The 19924-nt window shown below is 43.0% G+C and overlaps 1 protein-coding gene across 4 annotated transcripts in view; it reads left to right on the top strand.

The window, feature by feature from the left end:
- Nucleotides 1-19924, top strand: part of ZNF652 (zinc finger protein 652) — a 34130-nt gene that overhangs the window by 10495 nt on the left and 3711 nt on the right. For 3 of the 4 annotated variants that reach the window (XM_073572743.1, XM_073572742.1, XM_073572741.1), the window contains exons 2-6: nt 6282-7363; nt 11052-11078; nt 16802-16949; nt 18623-18738; nt 18975-19119. In XM_073572743.1, the coding sequence (XP_073428844.1) occupies nt 6371-7363; nt 11052-11078; nt 16802-16949; nt 18623-18738; nt 18975-19119 (1429 nt within the window). In that variant the 5' untranslated portion in view covers nt 6282-6370. The remainder of the gene's footprint in view (nt 1-6281; nt 7364-11051; nt 11079-16801; nt 16950-18622; nt 18739-18974; nt 19120-19924) is intronic. The other variant, XM_073572744.1, reaches the window with a different exon arrangement.

Below are 19924 nucleotides of genomic sequence, written 5' to 3'. Positions count from 1 at the left end.
TGTATCAGAAACAACTTGTATCGTGTTGGCACCGGCCATATCTGTTTAACCCATAAAGGTACTGTTGCACTTAGCGATGTGCCAGCGATCCCGATCAACGATATGACGCGGTCAAGATCGCTGGTACATCGCTAAGTGGTCGCTAGTGAGCTGCCACACAGGCAGATCTCACCAGCGACATCGCTAGGGACGGGGGTTGCTACTTACCTGTCAGACGCGGCGATCCTGACGTCCTCCCGCCCGCGTCCATGCGTCGCTCGTCGTCACAGCAGGAAGCTGACGACGAGAAACGGTCCAGGACGTTCTCGCGCGATCAGCGATAACCAGCGGGGGAGCGGTCGGAGGTAAGTATCAGACATACCGATATCGCTAGCAATATCGCTATAACGTCACAAAAACCAGTGACGTTATAGTAATATTGCTAGAGATATCGCTTAGTGTGACAGGCCCTTTAGATGCTGCTGTCAAAAGTGACTATATCAAATAAATGGCTAATAGATTGTGGGGGCTTCCGCTTTTAATCTAATTGACACACCAAGATCCTGATTGTGTGGTCCTGATGTTTGCCATAGCAGTTCATGGCCAAATAGCAGCCTTAGAGTCTCCTGGATATAGCGGTCAGTTCAGAAGTCAGCGACATTTAGGTGGTAAACAAACATTTTTTCATTCCTGTCATGTCACTTTGCATTAATTCCTGTAAATCACCTGAAGGGTTAATAAACTACCTGATAGAAGTTTTCAATATGTCAGGGGGTGCTGTTTTTAAAATGGTATCACGTTGGGGGTTTTCCAGTATATAGGACCCCCAAAGTCACTTCAAACCTGGATAGGGCCCTCCAAAAAAAATACATTTTGCAAATTTCCTTGGAATAATGAAAAATGACTGCTACATTTTTAAACCTCCTAAAAGGCTAACAAAATAAACTAGTGTTTTTAAAATGGTGCTGATATAAAGCAGACATGTGGGAAATGTTATTTATTAATGTTTTTCTGTGGTATGACTATCTGGATTAAAGGGATAGTTTGAAAATTGCTAATTTTTTTTTTTTTTACATTTTTGTCAAATTTCTGATATTTTTTTTTATAAATAAACACAAAACAAATCAACCTAAATTTACCATTATCATAAATTATAATGTGCCACAAAAAACAATCTCAAAATCACTGGGGTATGTTGAAGCGCTCCAGAGTTATTACCACATAAAGTGAAAAGGGGTTAAAATGCACAATAGGCATGAGTTTATTGATGACATTACAATAGCCTTTCATGATCTGTGAAACTTAACAAATTTTCTGCACAAAAAATCCCTTAAATTTCATCTTTTATGCTATGTGAGAACATGTCCTAAAAAACAGGGAATACAATTAAAAAATGTGAATTCTCAGTTCGCATAAATGTAAAAGAATTGACATGCTGTGTTTAGAAAAAACATCCCCCCCCAAATACAGCACAGGTGAATAACTGCAGGACAAGAAGCACAATTGCGTGAGATTTTAGAAATTGTATACATTTTTGCAGCTACTGTAGCATATCCTAAGTTCCTAAGTGATCATATTTATGATAGTGCAGGAAAGCCATAGGGAAATCAGCTTCTTTTCAGCATTTTTGTACTGACATCCAGGGCCGGAGGCCGAATACTGACTGCTGCAAATACCATGTCCATTTCATCACGGCAGGCAGTCTCCTCTGTAGTTGCGCGAGAATCGCCTTGATATGCATCAGGTCACCATGGCGTCCTTTTGGCTTTGCTTAAATCATCCTGCATCTGACGCCAGCGTGGACCTATGTGATGTGGTTTTGCTGTCTGCTGACATGCGGATGTGTAATGGTTGGTCATCACTGGATATATTTCCAATAGATGACACAATTATTCTTGCTGACCTGAAGCATTACAGATACATTTCATGTGTTTCTGACTTCTTGTTCCTGACAGAGATAAAAGCGCATTTGCATGGATGTTCGAATCAATTGTCTGTGTGAGATCTATGCCTGTGTTTAGTTATTTGTACCCTTCAGATGTATATATTCAGTTCTTTCAGAGGTTCAGGAAGTTCCCAACTCTGTGCCCCAGCCACATGCAATGCTTTGGACAGTAATGTGTAGATGGTTGTAATAGATGAATGACACTTTGCAAGCTTGCTGTGTAGGTGCTAAGCAGCTACTCTCTGCCTGGCCTAGATAGGCAACATGCTGTGCAGGCAGGTAAGACCCACCCCGAAAAGGTCTGCGGTAACCTCCTTATTTTTATCTTCCTTTATCCAGGTATAAGGGCATTAAAGAAAAGTAAGACAAAAGAAAATCAAGTGAAAGCAAATTAAAAAGTTGGCATCAGCAGTAATTTCTAGATGCTTCTGCAGCAGTTTTTCATACAGAATCTGAATTGTTTGCATGTACCATTGGCCCCACCATATTAGTAAGGTATTACTCCCTAAAAGCTTTGCTTTGAATGCAGGATATCTGGGGGGGGTCAATTATCTGCAATGTGTTTTTTTTTTTTTTTTTTCAATTCGCAATCTCTTCAATTTCAAATACCAATGTGAAATTTTGCACTATAAACACTGACCAATTGGGGCTCCTGCTTTTTCTATTGAGGCCTCTAATGAGCGTGTGCAAAGGTCATCATGAAGGGAGGACAAGCAGTGGGAACTGTGAAATCACTTATTGTGATTGGAGGTATCCACTGTGTATAGGGGTGTTGCCTGTCTTTGTAATCCTGCCTCTGATAACAGTGAGCCCTAAATGGCTTAAAATAGCCCCAATGGCTATTGTGAAAATTGTACGATTACTTTTTTTTTCCTAAAGAAAATATGATATGAAAAAAATACATTGCCAAAAATTTATAAAATATCTCACAAAAACTTTATTTTAAAGGGGAACCTGTTACATCCTGAAATGCTATTTAACTGCCAATAGTCACTGCTCACTATGCGGTGAGTGCGCCGGCAATCATTTCCCGGATGTTTGACTATTAGTCTGCTCTGTACACACGATGTGGAGTTGGCTGTCTATCAAGGTGTCAAAGAGTGATTACAGCCGCAGTAACCGCTCCATGCAGCCAGCTGAGGTCTGTGCTGGACTAGTCTCATCTCTACCTCTGGTACCCAGCTGGATCTTTAAACTGTGTTCCTCTTAAATGTCTGGAGTGTTTCGGATTAATACATACCTTGCTATAATTCATGCTGCCAGTGGTTTGGGCAGCATGAATCAACTGACTGGTTCCCTTTAAGCACAATGTCATTTTCTGTTGTCACATTCCCTTAAAAGGGATTGTCGACTACTCGGACAACCCCTTCTCAAACCCTGTGTTTCTCACTTTTAAAATAATAAAACCTATACTCTCTGGTGACAGCGCCGTTGCAGCGGTGTTGGCACTGATTCTCCCAGGGATCATGTGACATTACTATGTCACGGGATCACTGTGGCCAATCAGCTCTTCACTCGCCTCGCCTTCTGACAAATTGCATACATCCGGACCAAGTGAGAGCTGCTGCTGTCCACTACTTGAACAACCCCTTAAGGCCAAGTTCTTATGTTGCGCATTTGTTTGCAGAAAATCGTCTATCTTACAGTGCCAGCTTAGTATCCAAGAGTTTAAGAAATCTCCTGCATGTGCTGCGTAAACTGAGCAGAGCTGCAGGTGTAGGATTCGCAGCATACTGGGGAAGGTGCACCCTTCACACTGCATTGCCAAGGGCGAAATGCACACCGACATCTGCAGCATGAAGGGACATGTTGTGGATCCCAAACCCATCGCTTCTATCAATTTACAGTGAGGAAATTTTCCAAATGAACAGTCGAGCCATCCACTCCATTTATAGAACGTAAATGATTGATTACAGTGGGACGTTTACTGGCGTTTCCGCTATTTACGTGTGCATGTAAAACGTAACGCTCCTAACTTGTGACACCAATTGTTTCTCTGCTTTTCCTAATGATTTCTGCTTGAATTGCTGGTTTGCCCTTCCACACATGCCATACAGTGGTCTCTTCAGTGGAGTCCCCATTATTAGCAGTGCAGGCGGGACTGCATCCACCAAGTAAGCTGGCCTTGTTCATACAGCTGCGATTATTAATCTGAATCTTGCCAGGCGGAGGGACCCCCATCCCTGCCTACTATTGGCGGCTCTCTCCCATGTGACTTGTTTCCATGTCTGATATTGAGTTTCTGTGAAGAATGGCTGCTTCTTTTGTGATTTATATTTCTCTTAATAATTGGATTTTTCCCAGACTGCTCCCCCTCATCCTCTCCTCATCGACGACTGCTAGTTCAATTGCACAGCAGCATATATCAGTAAATACACCGAGTGATGAAAGATCCCGTCATAAGCTACAGAGACACCACATGCGTATGCTGAGGGTCTTCAGAGCGCAGAGACTGGCAATGTGTATAGATATGTCTACAAGGTGATCGCACTTATCAAGCGCATACATTGACCATTGCAGTTTTTCCATGATGGATCTGTATCCCTTATCCTCCGTATGGTTGATGTATGTGTGATTCCACACTAAATGGCAGAAATGTTGACGAATGATGAAAGGGCTCCCAGAGGTCAGACATTTCCTAATGTATCCCGTGGATGGGTGATAGATGTCCATTATTAAACAGCCCTCCAATAATGACATTTATGGCTTACCCACTGGATATAATGTAATTAATTAAGGTGAGGCGGCCCCCGCATCCAGGCGCAGAGCGGATGGTGAGTTACAGCTTGTACCTGTGGTTTTCTTTATCAATTTCCATGAAAGTTAAATAGTGAACCAACCTTGACTGTTTCTAATTCTCCATTTCTTCTCCCATCCCACCTAGCAGCGTTATGGTGGGAGTGTCGCTGTATGGCATTGATATATAGGAGCTAGATAGTCTGATGTGTTAACTTCCAGATTATAGAGGACACAAAAGAGAAATACTGCAGAGACTTACTGTCTGCCAGTGTCGGTGACTTTGCTCATCAGATAATACTGTGCGTATGTATATATGTTTAATAGATATATTGTACAGAACCCATATTTGTCTTGGAAGGGCAAGTAGTTCGGGCTGGCTGTCAGTCTTTAGGAGCACACTGCTCGTTTGCCTTCCCGGTTTCCAGGGGGCAGTGTGCTTCTGAAGACAGCCGGCCCGAACTGCACACTATGCGACTGGGAGACAAACATGAGACGGCTACTTTAAAGGGGTGTTCTGGGACTTTATTTTTTCATGTGGGGCTAAGAACTTACTGGCAAATAGTTGCTAACTACCTTGCTGTTCTGCCCGATGATGATCTTCCCTGACTCAGTCGGAAATTCTCCAGTTTCCTTTGACCTCACACCAACATAGCAGTTCTGCTATGCTCTGTTAACGGGTGTCGCTGCTGACATGCTGATTGACAGACTACCGTACTCTCCATAGTTAGGTAGTGGGCAATCAGCTTTTCAATTAGCATAACATTAACTGTGACGCCCCATTGACAGAGCTCAGTGGCAATGAAGAAACTGCTCTGTTGACATGCGGTCAAAGGAATCTGAAGAATCGCCAGCAGGAGCGGAGGTCCATGAGTGCTGTGAGCTGTAATAGCTCATCACAGGGTAGAACAAGGCAGGTTGTTGGCAACAACATGCCAATAAATTCTTATCCCCGTAGTAAAAAACCCTCAAAAAGTCCTGGATACCCTGTTACTCTTCTGGAGAGGCTTTCAATACTGGATTGATTAAAAGTTTAATTCTTAACACGTCGACCACTCAGCTACTTGTAGAGACTGAGGTACTTTTTGAGTGCTGCACAGTCTTCATGTTTAGAATGCTCAGAAAATACTTTTTTTTTAGTTCAGGATTAGACAGCCACTCTGACATGAATTTTCAAAGTGAGTACACCAGCCTCATCAGGCCTAAATCTTTCATAGCTTAAATTGGAATTATTATATCCAGGCTTCGCTCACTAGAGGTGGAGCTTAAAAAAAAAAAAAGCAAAGAGTGGTTGAATTATGGTGTTTCTGTAATGCTGCTTTCACACATTGCTGTATCCCGGTCCAAGTACAGACTCCAATGCGCGGAGTGGCCGCGGGACTCAAATTCGTGACTTGAGCTTGACAGCCTCATGTAGTCCAAGAGATTCCCAGTGGGTCCATGCATGTCATGCATGTCTTGTGTGTTGAAAAAATGACTTACTGTACATTAAAATATGACTTGTCCAAGGGAAGGAAGAGTGTGTAATTGCCTTGAATGGTTCTGAGATGGAAGTAGTGAGTGAGTAGCCTTTTACTAAATAAAAATATTAAACCATTGCTTTTTCTTTTTTTCTTTGCAGGCCAACCTTTCGATAGATCCCATGATGTAGTGTGGCCCTATATTCCTGAAACATTAAATATCTCCTCAGTGTCTTATGAACATCTTTTCATGAACTTTACAATAATTGATTACTCAGACATGTTACGTCCTTCAAACTTACAGCCTGACCCAATGGGTCAAGCTGCCAACTCCTGCCAAAAATTGCTAGACGGTCGCCCTCCTGATGTTTCTGGGTTGGGACTTGATGACCCTTTGCGAGTTACTGTTCCTCCTCCATTTTACCATACTACAACTCAAGAACTTGATCTGTCAAATAAGCAATTCAAACGAGAAACCAGCGGACCGTATCCTGTCATGATGGACACTAAAGTAGGTAACCCACATCTTGAATCTGAGCAGCAACCTTTTTTTCGGGACAGTAAACCAGTCAACGAGGTTCGACCTGTCAAAGGAGAAAGACAAAACTCTGGAGAATCTGAGGAGGATGATGATGACGACGACGACGATGATGACGATGATGAGGAAGAAGATGAGGATGATGTGAATTACAAAAGAGAGCAGATAATTGTGGAGGTGAACCTTAATAACCAAACCTTAAATGTCTCCAAAGGAGAAAAGGGGGTGGGAAAAGACCCTTCACACATGAAGACCAGTAGTGACGAGGATGGAGGTGACTCTGTAGACGACGACCAGGACAGCAATGAGGATGATGAAAACGAACCTCACCCTACTGGAGATCAGACCAATATGCAACATGTAAACCAGGACCAAAAAACTGAGATCTCCCACATGGTGGCTGGAGATGGCACCATGCTGACCAACAATCTCAATAATGAACAAGTTACAAGTGGTGAAGCCCCCAAACGGAAAAAGAAATCTCCCAAAGAACCTAAGTCTCCCACTGAGAAGGGAAAGGGTGAGGAAAAGGAGACCCTTTCTTGTGACAAATGTCCACGTGTATTCAACACACGATGGTATCTGGAAAAGCACATGAATGTTACGCATCGGAGGATGCAGATTTGTGATAAGTGTGGCAAAAAATTTGTTTTGGAGAGTGAGTTGTCCCTTCATCTCCAAACGGACTGTGAGAAGAACATTCAGGTATGTCTGCACCTAACATCATCACCTGATGACATGACTGACACTTGGGCCATATCACAGACTTGTACACCATTGTAACTTGCCACAGTCTCCAATGTGGGCAGCTGAATTGGTCATTTGGTAATCTGAACCATTATTCCAGTTCCCAAAAAATGCTTGGCTAATGAAATGAAAAAACAAAAAAAGTTTCTTTTCACCTGTCCTCTGTTCTCTCAATGTCCTCTTTTCTGCACATGGCCTCCAGTCACTGTAGACCCCTTGACTATTGCGGCCCGGTCTAGGGACTGCCATCGGCAGTTTTTTATTTCAGTTGAATGTGCATCCTTGGAGGCACATTCCATTGAAATGTGTTGGTGCGCAGAGACAAACTCTCAGCACTCCAATGCCAAGTCGCCAGCCAGTTGGAGGCCAGCAGCTAACATCTGTGTGCCAGCGTATGATGTTACCTCCCTGCGCCAGCGCGCCGATGTCAGCTGCTGACGGCGACTGCCATTGGCATTGCTGTGCAGAGAGCTTGCAAAGGGGTCTACAATGCCTGTGGGCCGCATGAAGCAGCCTCAGGCTGTAGACCTTACAATACTGTCCAGTTAATCTTTATATCAGGCTAAAAAATATTGTAGAAAAAAAAAATCCATGTCATAATGGCTGAATAATCCTTTTGTTTTTTAAAAGTGAGCACATGTAGTCTTAACAGATTTATTTACTAATGTATTGAGTTTATATTGTGAAACCTGTTGACAGATCTGCTTTACTGTGGATGTCCAGTAGTTAACATGTAAAATCAATGTGCACTTTTACTCCAGAGCTGTAGTCACAGTTCTGCAGAATTCAGTGCCAAATCTTTCAGTCTTTAATTCTGGTCAAGTGTCTGCATGGAGCGTGGGGAAATCATAAACTTTACACCAAGCAGTGTTCAGTCACATGAGATCAGACCATATGTATTGTAAGGAACAGCTTTTTAACTGTTTCCAGTGACCGCAGAAGTGTGAATACAGCTCTGGAGTATAATACAGGATGCTACTCATGACTAGTGTGAGAGAATTACTTTACTGTTTGGAGTTAAAGGGGTTATTTAGCCTTTAAAAATTGATGGTTTGCCTTTACAATAATTCATCAATATTAGATTGGTGGGGGTTCAACTATTATTAGCACCCTGTTACATCAACTGTTTTGTGAAGCGCCACATCCTCTTCAGCCTTTACCGTGGTTGTAGGCTACTGTACAATTTTTTTTTTTTTTTTAATTAGCAGTAAGTAGATTATCTACTTCCAAACGACGCAAAGATGAAAAATGTCCATTCTGTCTGGATCTACTATACAACAAAGTCCTAAAAAGTCCCTGCATAGTAGAGCAGCTGCATGTGATTGTGCAGCAACAGGCATTGGGTGGCTTCTGTCAGACACAGCCACCTCCCCTTAGAGAAGGCAGAAATGGTTTATTACTGTCTATGCCTTTCCATTTGCTTTAATACACAGTGCTAATCAAGCGTCGCGTATTCAGTATTAGGAAGCGATAGCGACTTTCTTCTCTTGACCCATAGGTCATATGATTGCTGGGGGTAGCGAGGAAGAAGAAACTGCTGAGTTGCAGGAGACCCAGCCAGCCCTTAAATGCAGCGTGAAGGCTGAATTTCTCCTATAACTGGGGCTAATATCCTTGTCCCAGTTACAGGTGAAATCGCATTTAAAAAAAAAAAAAAAAAGATTTAAATGTTGAAATTGTATCAAAGTCCTTTATAAGGGGGCACAATATGTGAAATAGTGAAAAATAAATGCAAAATAAAAAGCAGTTAAAAAAATCAATAATAAAATTAAGCGACTGCCAATTCAAATAGTTGTTACTTGTCTTGTCCCTGCTGAAATAAGTGTCCAATGTATAAAGCTGGTTTTACACTTATCGCATTATTTGCAGTCCGTTATTGTGGCCCGTTTTTGTGTGCCGTATCGCCGCATTTTTTGTGTTGTACTACAATAACGGACCGCAAAAAATGTTTGTGGATCGCCTCTTTTTTTTCCCCCCCAATACTATGGAAATAGTATTGGAGAAAAAAAACGGCGTTCCGCAAAACCGGAAGTGACGGCACGCCGCAAACTTCTGTTTGTTTTTGCGGCCCCATTGATTTAAATGAGGGCCGTGTCCGTGAGCTGTGAAAACTATCGAGCAAGCTCGATATTTTTTCATGGCCGTATATACGGCCACATGGCGCACCACTGAATTTTTGCGGCCCGATTTTGTGGCCCCATAGGAAGCTATTGGCGCCACAAAATCGGCCCACAAAAATACGTTAAGTGTAAAAACACCCTAAAGTTTATATTTGTTATGGAAAGGGAAACAAATTTTAAAATTTATTACAGTGGTTTAAAAAATATAGTGAAAAACACAAATATTTCCTTTTTTTTCCCCATAATATTGGCAAAAAAAATAGGAAAGTATGAAAGCAACATAACAATTATGCCCCATTGATGAAATGATGCCCCATTTATCACAAAAAAATGGAAAAATTGTTTGATTCAAAAGAGATAAATGTTTACAGCTCTTTAAAGGGAATCTGTCACCAGATTTTTGATAAGTAATCTGAGAGCAGTGTGATATAGGGACAGAAACCCTCATTCCAGTAATGTGCCACTTGGTGGTCTGCTAGTAGCGCTCTAAATGCCGAGCTCTGTATACCCCCCCCCCACACTGATTGGCAGCTTTCTGTTGACAATGTATATTGACAGAAATCTGCTAATCGGTGGTGGGGGCGTGGTTACACAGAGCAGTTGACTAGGAGGCACGAGCCATCTAGTCCTGTAGTAGTGATGTGCTGATAAAACAGATTTTACTGAAAAAGCAATACACAGCCTAGTCTGTGGAATCAGACTGTCAGCTCCTGCATCATAGTTTTTTGTCGTTTTTCAGGCTAAATGTAGACCTAAGTCCATTGAGCTCAACCTATATGCTGTTCTCACATTACATGGCAAAAACCTGCCAACAGATTATCTTTACATCACATGTACAAAAAAACCTCCCAAAATGTGCTTGGCCATAAATGAAGAAAAATGGCTCAGTCTTGAACTGGATAATATATTGCAGCGTTCTTCCACTGAAACTACAGTTAAAAAAAGAGAAATATTTAGGCAAGTATGAACCAGACTGCAGCTGCTGTACATGCGCCTTTCACACAGTCGATCATAGAGGGTGCTAATAGTTTAATCTTCACAGGTCTAATATGCTAGCAATTTTTAAGGGAATCCTGTCAGTCAGTTAATGCTGCCCAAACCACAGACAGTGTAGCATAAATTGTTTTATTCTGAAACGCTGCAGCGTTTTAGAAAAAAAGTTGAAGAGCATAGGAAAAAATGAGATGAGTCCAGTGTGGTCTCTAGCCCCCCCCCCCCCCCCCCCCCCGGCCCGCTACGGCTCTCCCCGCCCTGCTCCGGTTCCCCCCCGCCCCGGCTCTCTACCCCCAAATCCCCCCCCCTCCCTGCTCCGGCTCTTTCTGGGCTCCATCCTATGTGTCTCTTGCTGGGTCAGAGCTGTCCTTAGGTTATCTACAACTGGTTTCTATTGATGGGTGTTGTGAGCAAGTTGTTTCTAGCATCGGGGTCACATGTGATCGTGTGTACGTGTCACACTGACCTGCAGCAAAGACGTTTGTTTATGTCTTCCAACGGCCGCATATGTAAAACTTCTTTCCTTCAAACAGGGTTGCTGTAATATGGCCACAAAGACGGTGAGTAATGGCACCTGGAGGCGGCCACCGGGCTAATCCTTTGTATTTCCACTTGTTGAAGCACCTAGTCATTTTTTGATCTTATGTGCCCAGTATTAAATGCACTTCCTGTACATTGAGATAACATGCACTATTAATGATCTGATTTTTAGGGTTTGTCTAGAATTTTTAAACCCAAGACCAAAAAGCCGAGGTTGTAATAAAATACCTTGTACTCACCTGGTAAATCCCCATCTGCTCCGACGTCCGGCTAATCTTTTAGTTTTGCTGCAGTGATCACGTTAAGACTTCCCACGTTAAGGCTGCATTTAGACTAGCCAACCTGTGCCCTTTAAATAGGCACTGAATGGCTACGTAAAAGCCAATCATTAATACATGAGCCGACTGCACTCCTGCCTGCACAAAAACATTAAAATAATCATTCTGGGCGCATAGCATGCCATTGCTCTCGACATCACATTACCTGTTTACACAGGATGATATGCTGCCAAGAATAAAACAAGCTTAAAAATAATTTCAGCCGACAAGCATTTTGCTTGTGCTTCGGGTGATTGGCAGCCTATTTAGACAGGCTGATTATCAGGAACAAGCTTTCCTAATAAATGGCCAGTGTAAAAACAACCAATTACTGTACTCAATAGTCGCACGCCGACTGCGCTACCATCACTGCCGGGGCCATTGATTGGCTGAAGAGGACACGTGGTTGGTTTGTCGTCACTGCAGGAAAGCTTCCATACAACAGCGGGACCACCAGAGAGATGGGGGACTTACCAGGGGTATAAACTATACTGACAATTTATCACATTCTTTGCTTTGTGGCCATTTAAAAAAAAAAAATAAAAAAAAAATCCTGAATTGTCCCTTTTATTTTTTGTACTCTTTGTGTGGCTCCATTTTATCACTCCATGGTAGTAGCACGGCATCTTTTTCACCACCGTAGTAAGGTTTAGGTTCACATTTTATATTCCTTTTCAGAAAAAGCTACTGGTTGAAAATAATTAATATACTTTCCCTTTCTTTGTGTAAGGCCTTATTCAGATATTTTTTGCTTACAAGGAAAAAGTTTATTATTTGCCAGCATGCTGATTGATTTTCATCCATTTTTGGTCTGTGGGTCTGTTTTTACCATCAGTTTAGCTTCAGTTTTTGTCATATGCATGGAAAAGACCCTCCAAGCTTCTCCTATCCATTACAGAGTAGAAAACTAAAAATGAGTTTGCGCCATTCATCTTTACAGTCCCATTGATTTGAATGGGAGATTTGATTCACAACTCAAATCAAGTCATGTGTCCATTTTTTATTTTTTTCCAGACACTTGAGGTCTGTTTCATTAAGGTGTTTTGCCAGTTTTCTGGTGTAAATGTAATGTCACCAAATTTAAGTGAAACTGGAAATTGCACTATACTTTGGCAACTTTTGCCATTGTTACACCAGTCGCAACCATCTGCGACAGAGTGGACGGTGTGTGGCAACACCCACTCGGCAAATCTTTGAAAATTGACACCACTTTAGTGGCATAAATTACAGGAATAACATTGCTGGTGGAGGCACCCAGTACTTGTAAAATGCGCCTAATTTGTTAAGGTGTATGCCTCATAAAGGCCCTTCTGCTGTAACAGAGCACGGACATGAGAACAGCCCTATAGTGAGTGCATGTTCGGTCGGTGACGAACTCGGGACACATGCATGGATAACAGACGTCTGACCGTGGCCTTGGGGCGATCACAGACCACAGACGGACTGTGCAATTCTCAGACTTGTCATGTTCGCAGCTCCCGGAGGGGTGCAGGACACTTCTGACAAAACTACCAGTTCGGTGTCCATAGAATGGATTTGACTAATGCATGCTGCCATTTTTTTTTTTCTGCCATGTGATAAATTGCCCTAGGTCATTCATTGCTCCTTTGTGCACACAGATGTACGCTGATCAAAAATGCGTTTACCTCACCGTAGCCTAAAAGAAGAGTTGGAGCAATCATGAGGGAGTGACTAAGACCACTGTACCGCTGCCATCTGTAGGGCAGCGCAGCAGCAAGTGTTCAGTATCTCTCCAGCGCCTCCTCTGGTGAAATGAATCCTTACACTGGTTCCATTTAAGTTATAGGGCTTTGTGTAAAATCCATGGGTTATACTGAGTTTTTTGAGTCTGGCTAGTATGACTTTCCCCCTCTATTAACTTAGAAATCACTAAGAAGATATTTCCAGGTTGGCAAGGTTTTGTAATTTCACAATGAATACGGATTAAGTCGCTGCCAGACACTTACCGCATCAACGCTTCTTTCCCCAGGAAAAATGATTGGACACTTAGGGTGTGTGCACACGCTGCGGATTCTGCTGCGGATCCGCAGCGGTTTTGGTCCTGCGGTGTACAGTACCATTAAAATTAATGAAAAATGAAAACCACTGTGCAGACAATGTGGACTTGCTGCGGTTTCAAAACCGCAGCATGTCAATTCTTTGTGCGGATTCCGCTGCGGTTTGGCACCTGCTCCATGGCAGGTGTCAAACCGCAGAAAAACTGTAGATAAACCGCAGGTCTTTTGACCTGCCGATTTACCTGCGGTTTTTGACAAATCTGCAGGACAATCTGCAGCGTGAGCACACACCCTTAGGGAACCAACCTTTCTTCTGATTCAGGGCAAATTCAGGCACCTCTTTATTAAGTAGTCGGCCATTCTCGCCAAAATGTTACGCTTTGTCCAACATGCGTGTAATGTGCACAAGGCGCCTTGGAGAGATATTGATAGTGGTTCATCATTATCAGGAGCAGTGGGCCTCCTGACAATTCACTCCATCTCGCTGTCTGCACAGAAGATACTCATTACTCCATAGTCCCAGAGAAAGTGCTGACATACATGGCACAGACCATTAGGTTATTCCTGAGGGATCCGGCTAATTGGATGCTTCTTGGCAAGTTTGTTCTTAACAACTTTTGGGTTTCCTAAGGGGTCTCATGAGTCCAACAATTAAAAGGAAGCCATTATCCTAAAGCGACCTATCAGGTTCTGGTTTTAGATATATATATTTTTATTTTTGTATTTTTTTTTCTTCTCATATCACAATCTTATAAAAAATAAGAAAAAAAATACAGAATTGCTGTATATACTCGCGTATAAGCCGAGATTTTCAGCCCCCCCCCCCCGGCACGGTCTCTGCAGCCCCCCTGCTTGTCCCACGGTCTCAGGGGCCTGCCTTCAGCGGTTACGTGGTACTGCTCATTAAAGACATGAATATGCGCATATTCATATCTTTAATGAGTGGTGCCACATGACCGCTGAAGGCAGGCCCTGGAGACCGTGGGAGAACGGGGCTGCAGAGACCGCGCCAGGAAGGGGTAAGTATACGCTATATTCACCTGTCCCCGTTCCCACGCTGCTCACCGCTGTCTGCTGTGTCCTCTGTCAGTGGCGTTCAGGTCAGAGGGTGCGGTGACGTAGTTGGTGCACGCCGCGCCCTCTGCCTGCTGAACGTCACTGACAGAGGACACTGCATACAGCGGCGAGCAGCGTGGGAATGGGGACAGGTGAATATCTCAGGTGCCGGGTCCTGAGCCAGCAGTGACACCGGCACCTGCCCTCAGCGACGGAGAGGTGAGTATATTATTTTTTTTTAATTTGCAGCAGCTTCAGCATATGGGGATTATTCTATGGAGCATCTTATGGGGGCATATAATATGGAGCATCTTATGGGTCATAATCTATAGAGCATCTTATGGGGGCCTATTCTATGGAGCATTTTATGGAGCATCTTATGGTGGCATATTCTATGAAGCATCTTATGGGGCCATAACCTTTATGGAGCAGCATATGGGGCATATTCTATGGATCATCCTATGGGGGCATATTCTATGGAACATCTTATGGGGCCATAACCTTTATGGAGCAGCTTATGTGGCATATTCTATGTGCATCTTATGGGGTCATTATTAACCTTTGTGCAGCATTATATGGGGTGTATTTTGTACGGAGCATCTTATGGGGCCATCATGAACTGTATGGAGCATTATATGGGGCTCCTGATTCAATATGGATATTCAAAAACATTTAACCTACTGATGTCTTAATTTTACTTTTATTGGTATGTATTTTTATTTTTGAAATTTACCAGTAGCTGCTGCATTTTCCACCCTAGGCTTATACGCGAGTCAATAAGTTTTCCCAGTTTTGTGGCACAATTAGGGGGGGTCGGTTTATACATGACTATACACGGTAGTAATCTTGCAGTTTTCACACTGGCCTCTGGAGCTGTTTTGTCCTTTCAGGATGACTGTTCTTCTTGGTGATCTTGATCACTTGGCTTCACTCGCCAAAAAGAGTCCGCTCTTTTCTTCCCAAATGAATCCCTATTAAATATGAATTCATCGTAGGTGAACACATACTAAAGATACAATAGCTGTATCGCTGCTGGACACTGTCATTTTACTGTCGTTTGGGTGCCGGCTCCAATAATTTACAGAAGAGAGCCGGCTTTTTGTAGTGGATAATTCGCTAATGACCCATCACTAGTTTTCAGCAGGCTCCTTGTGATCAGTGTCAAGATTACAATGACCAGTAACCCCTCTCTATACCTCTAATAACACACCAGTCACAGTATGTGATTTCACAGCTCTCCATGCTCTCCCTCTCCCTTCATAGTGAACTGTGCACCCGCTCATTAGATGCATCACTATAAAATAGTTTGTTCATTGTGGCTAAGTTAGTCTAAAAAAGCCAAAGTGTAAAAACGTAAAGATTTTTTTATTTTTAAAACAGATTGTGAAATGTAAAAGATAAAATGTTACTAAAAAATTCACTTACTCGTTAGTTGATTATTGTCACGTCTCAGTATGCACTATAGGGTACTTTTATGATTGATTGTACCTAATTTTTGTTATGTAGTACTACAGACTATCCTGCAGATTGCTCCCTGTGATCTCACATAGATCCACTGAGCTTTGTAACCTGAAGCTCGGGTCTAAGGGGTAAATTTTCGCCTCATGGAGAGTGACCTGTCAAGCCTGGCATGCCAATGTGAGGAGGCAGCAGAAACACGGGTGGACTACAATCCACCACTTGGGCTTATCCTTATTTTGTTTTATTGGGTTTTTTTTGCATCCAAAGTAAAAATCCCCAACGTACAGCTAGCAGGACATGCTGAAATGTCCGAAAAGCCGCTGTGTCACAGGTTAAGGAACACTTATCTAAGGCCTAGATTTAATGCAGGATCACTCAGGTCTCATCTCAGCAACAAGGGTACCTTAAGGACTTGTCCGATTTGTAAAGAAACAAAAAATCCCAAGCACCCCAGAAATCTCATTTCTTCGCCTTTCCCCTGAACTCTTTCCCATGTTGGCTAACTTTTTATTTTTGTGCTTTGGTTTTATTCCTCCCTCTTTTTCCAGGTCATATTTTTTCCCCTTGACATGCGAGTTATTGTTTTGAATGACATTCTTCATTTTTACCATATAGTGTCCTGGAAACTACATACATTTTACAGGTGGAAGAATATGTCCCGTTCATAACTATATAAAGTGGAGCTTCACATTGGAGAAATTGGCTTCCCTTGCTTTTCTGAGGGTGAAAGCTGATGAATATAAATATCTAGATCCTGAGGACATCAGGCTATAAATGGCTTATAAACGTGTCAGGATTGATCTGCTTATGATTGTTGATTCTTTATGCTTTACCAAATATAAATATTCCGTCCTAGAACTACGACCGTTCATCTATCCCCCTTCTTCACAGTGCATCACATGTAACAAAACATTTAAGAAGCTCTGGTCCCTCCATGAGCACATCAAGATCGTCCATGGCTACGCCGAGAAGAAATTCTCCTGCGAGATCTGCGAGAAGAAGTTCTACACAATGGCCCATGTTCGCAAGCATCTTGTAGGTAGGTTTTGCAGACAAAAACAATCTTATCGCCTTGATTTTTAGCCTGCAGTTTATACTTTGACCACTAGATGACGCTCATGATAGGGATGCTGCATGCTCCAGACATGCAGAGCAGAGGCCAGCATGTGCCATGCTGCGTGGATTGAGTCTTTGATTGTGTTCGTTGGAAGCTACATGTTGTCTATTATCGGTGTACACAGAAGTTACTTTGATGGCTGTACTACCAGCTCATTCCTGATAATGATTGTTGCCTCCTAAAACCACTTTATTATAACTTTATCCAAAATAGTCAATGCCATAAAATGAATGTACATGTTGGCCACGATGAATCAAAGCTTTTAGGCATCTGGCATACAAAACTATGAAAAGTTACAACATTTATGCACAACACGAAGTTGCACTAACGTTTTTGATTTTTGGCATTACCCAGCAACACCAAAATGAGCTTCACTGGCATGACACCACAGCTCGTCTAATTCATGAGTCTGACTGGAGTAAGATTTGTGGTGCGCTGTACGGAGGTGCATGCCATTTGTCAGACATTCCTGATTCAGTAAGAGGTGTTCACCTCTTAATTTGAGAGCAGCATGATGTAGGGATAGAGATCCTGACTCCAGCAATGTACTGGTCTACATACTGTCATTTTTATGCAATTTCTGTATTCTTTGCTGCAAATCTAGCAGTGCTGTGAATGCTCTGTCCTGTATAACCCCGTCCACACCACTGATTGCCAGCTCTCTGTTTATACTGTACATTGACAGAAAGTTGCTAATCAGTGCTAGGGGTGGGGTTACACAGAGCAGTTGACTAAAGCCCCCGTTACACACTGCGATATCGCTAGCAATATCGCTGTAAAGTCACCGATTTTGTGACGTTGCAGCGATATTGCTAGCGATATCGCTGCATGTGATACTTACCTCCAACCGGCTCCCCCGTTGGTTATCGCTGATCGCGCGAGAAGCTCCTGGACCATTCCTCGTCGGCCACTTCCTGCTGGGCTTCCTGTGGCGCCAAGAAGCGACGCGTGGAGCAGGGCGGGAGGACGCAGGATTGCCGCGTCTGACAGGTAAGTAGCGATCCCCGACCACCGCTATGTCGCTGGTGAGATCTGCCTGTGTGGCAGCTCACTAGCGACCACCTAGCGATGCACCAGCGATCCTGACCGCGTCATATCGCTAGTCGGGATCGCTGGTGCATCGCTAGGTGTAACGGTACCCTAAAAGGCACAAGACAACTAGTCCTGTAGTGATAATCTCCTACTGATAAAACACAGATTTTATTGAAACAGCTTAGTAAGTGAGACATCCCTGGAATCAAGCTCTCAGCCCCTACAGACAGTATGCTGCTCACAGATTACATAGCAAAAACCTGCAGAAAGATTTCCTGTAATTGATCAGGAGTTTGAGTCCACCATTCCCCTTCATTAAGACCGGTGTAAAAATCACCAGTTTTGATGAACAGGGGCCATGTTGTAAAAGAAAAAGTTCACTGCAGTGCATATTGCCACTGTAAGACTTTCAGTTAACGTCCTGGCACGATTGGCAGAACAACGGAGCTGGGTATGACGATCTTTCCTGTGAGGTGAAGCTATTGGCGTTATAGATATCTAGTTTCTTGGTGAGCAGTTTTACCCTGTATAGATATATTTCCTTTTATCACACGTTTCTGCAGCTCACACGAAGGATATGCCATTCACCTGTGAAACGTGTGGAAAGTCGTTCAAGAGAAGCATGTCTCTGAAGGTCCACTCACTGCAACACTCTGGGGAGAAGCCGTTCAGATGTGAGGTGAGATCCAGACCTGCCATCTTGTTTTTTGTGTCCCCATGTGTTACATGTAGAGTGACCTCTATCCAGTAAGGCTGATTGATACCGTCCATCCACACATGCAGTGCTAGCAACGCTTTCTGTTTAGTGACTACATAGAAACATGCTATGGTTTGGAAATATAACGGCCTCCTCTTATTATAAGCTGTGTACATTGCCTTTAGTCCTCACACTGACCCTGTGCCTTCTGCTCCTAGAACTGTGATGAGCGCTTTCAGTACAAGTACCAGTTGCGTTCCCACATGAGCATCCATATTGGACACAAGCAGTTCATGTGCCAGTGGTGCGGTAAAGACTTCAACATGAAGCAATACTTTGATGAGCACATGAAGACGCACACTGGTATGTAACCCCTGCACTCTTGTATCCCTACTAATTGAGTTTTCAGGTTGAAAGTGACAGTCGCTGTTCTAATTGTTTACAGTAGAGGAAGCCCTGTCACCCAAAGAAAAAAATCTAGCATGCCTATAATGTTCACTACTATTCCAGTAGGAAAAAGTTATCACCTATCCACATGTAGGATGTCCGGGTGATAACTCCTAGATCAGAGGCGGTCCAGCCAATGGGACCCTCACCCATTACCAGAACGAGGCATCTTTATCCCTGTTACATTTATCCCATTTACAAGACCAAATACAGTTTTCTTTGATAAGAACTTAAATATCTCTAAAATATTGATGCTTTACAGAAGATCTGTGTTTTTCTGCCCCAATAGCCTTATATAGGCGACTTTCACCCAACACACAGAAAATAGAATGCACACTGCAGTTTTTTTTTCATGAGCAGATCCAGGGCATGTAAAAAAAAAAAAAAATACTTATCTGAACATCCCATTTGAATAGCCGTGGACCTGGTGGTTGTCCAAGTAATTTTTCCTGGTCAGCAAATATGCTCATGTGAACGTACCCTTAGAATGGAACAGCAGGCACACTCAATTTCCCTGCACGATACTTGGATGCCATGATGGTCTCTGTCTTCCGGGCAGGTGCCTTTATTCGGATCATTGGTAACTTGATGTCACTAGATCATGGTTACCTGTGGCCTGTGTATAGGACATGATACAGATCATTAAAGATAACAGCACTCCAAGTCCCGACTTGTGACGTATTTAGTCAGGGCACACGTCTCATGGTGGACAATCCCCGGC

Source organism: Dendrobates tinctorius, unplaced genomic scaffold, assembly GCF_039654945.1.
Source record: "Dendrobates tinctorius isolate UK_male_01 unplaced genomic scaffold, ASM3965494v1 ptg000032l, whole genome shotgun sequence".
Taxonomy (NCBI): domain Eukaryota; kingdom Metazoa; phylum Chordata; class Amphibia; order Anura; family Dendrobatidae; genus Dendrobates; species Dendrobates tinctorius.
This window is presented reverse-complemented; position numbering and strand designations above follow the sequence as displayed.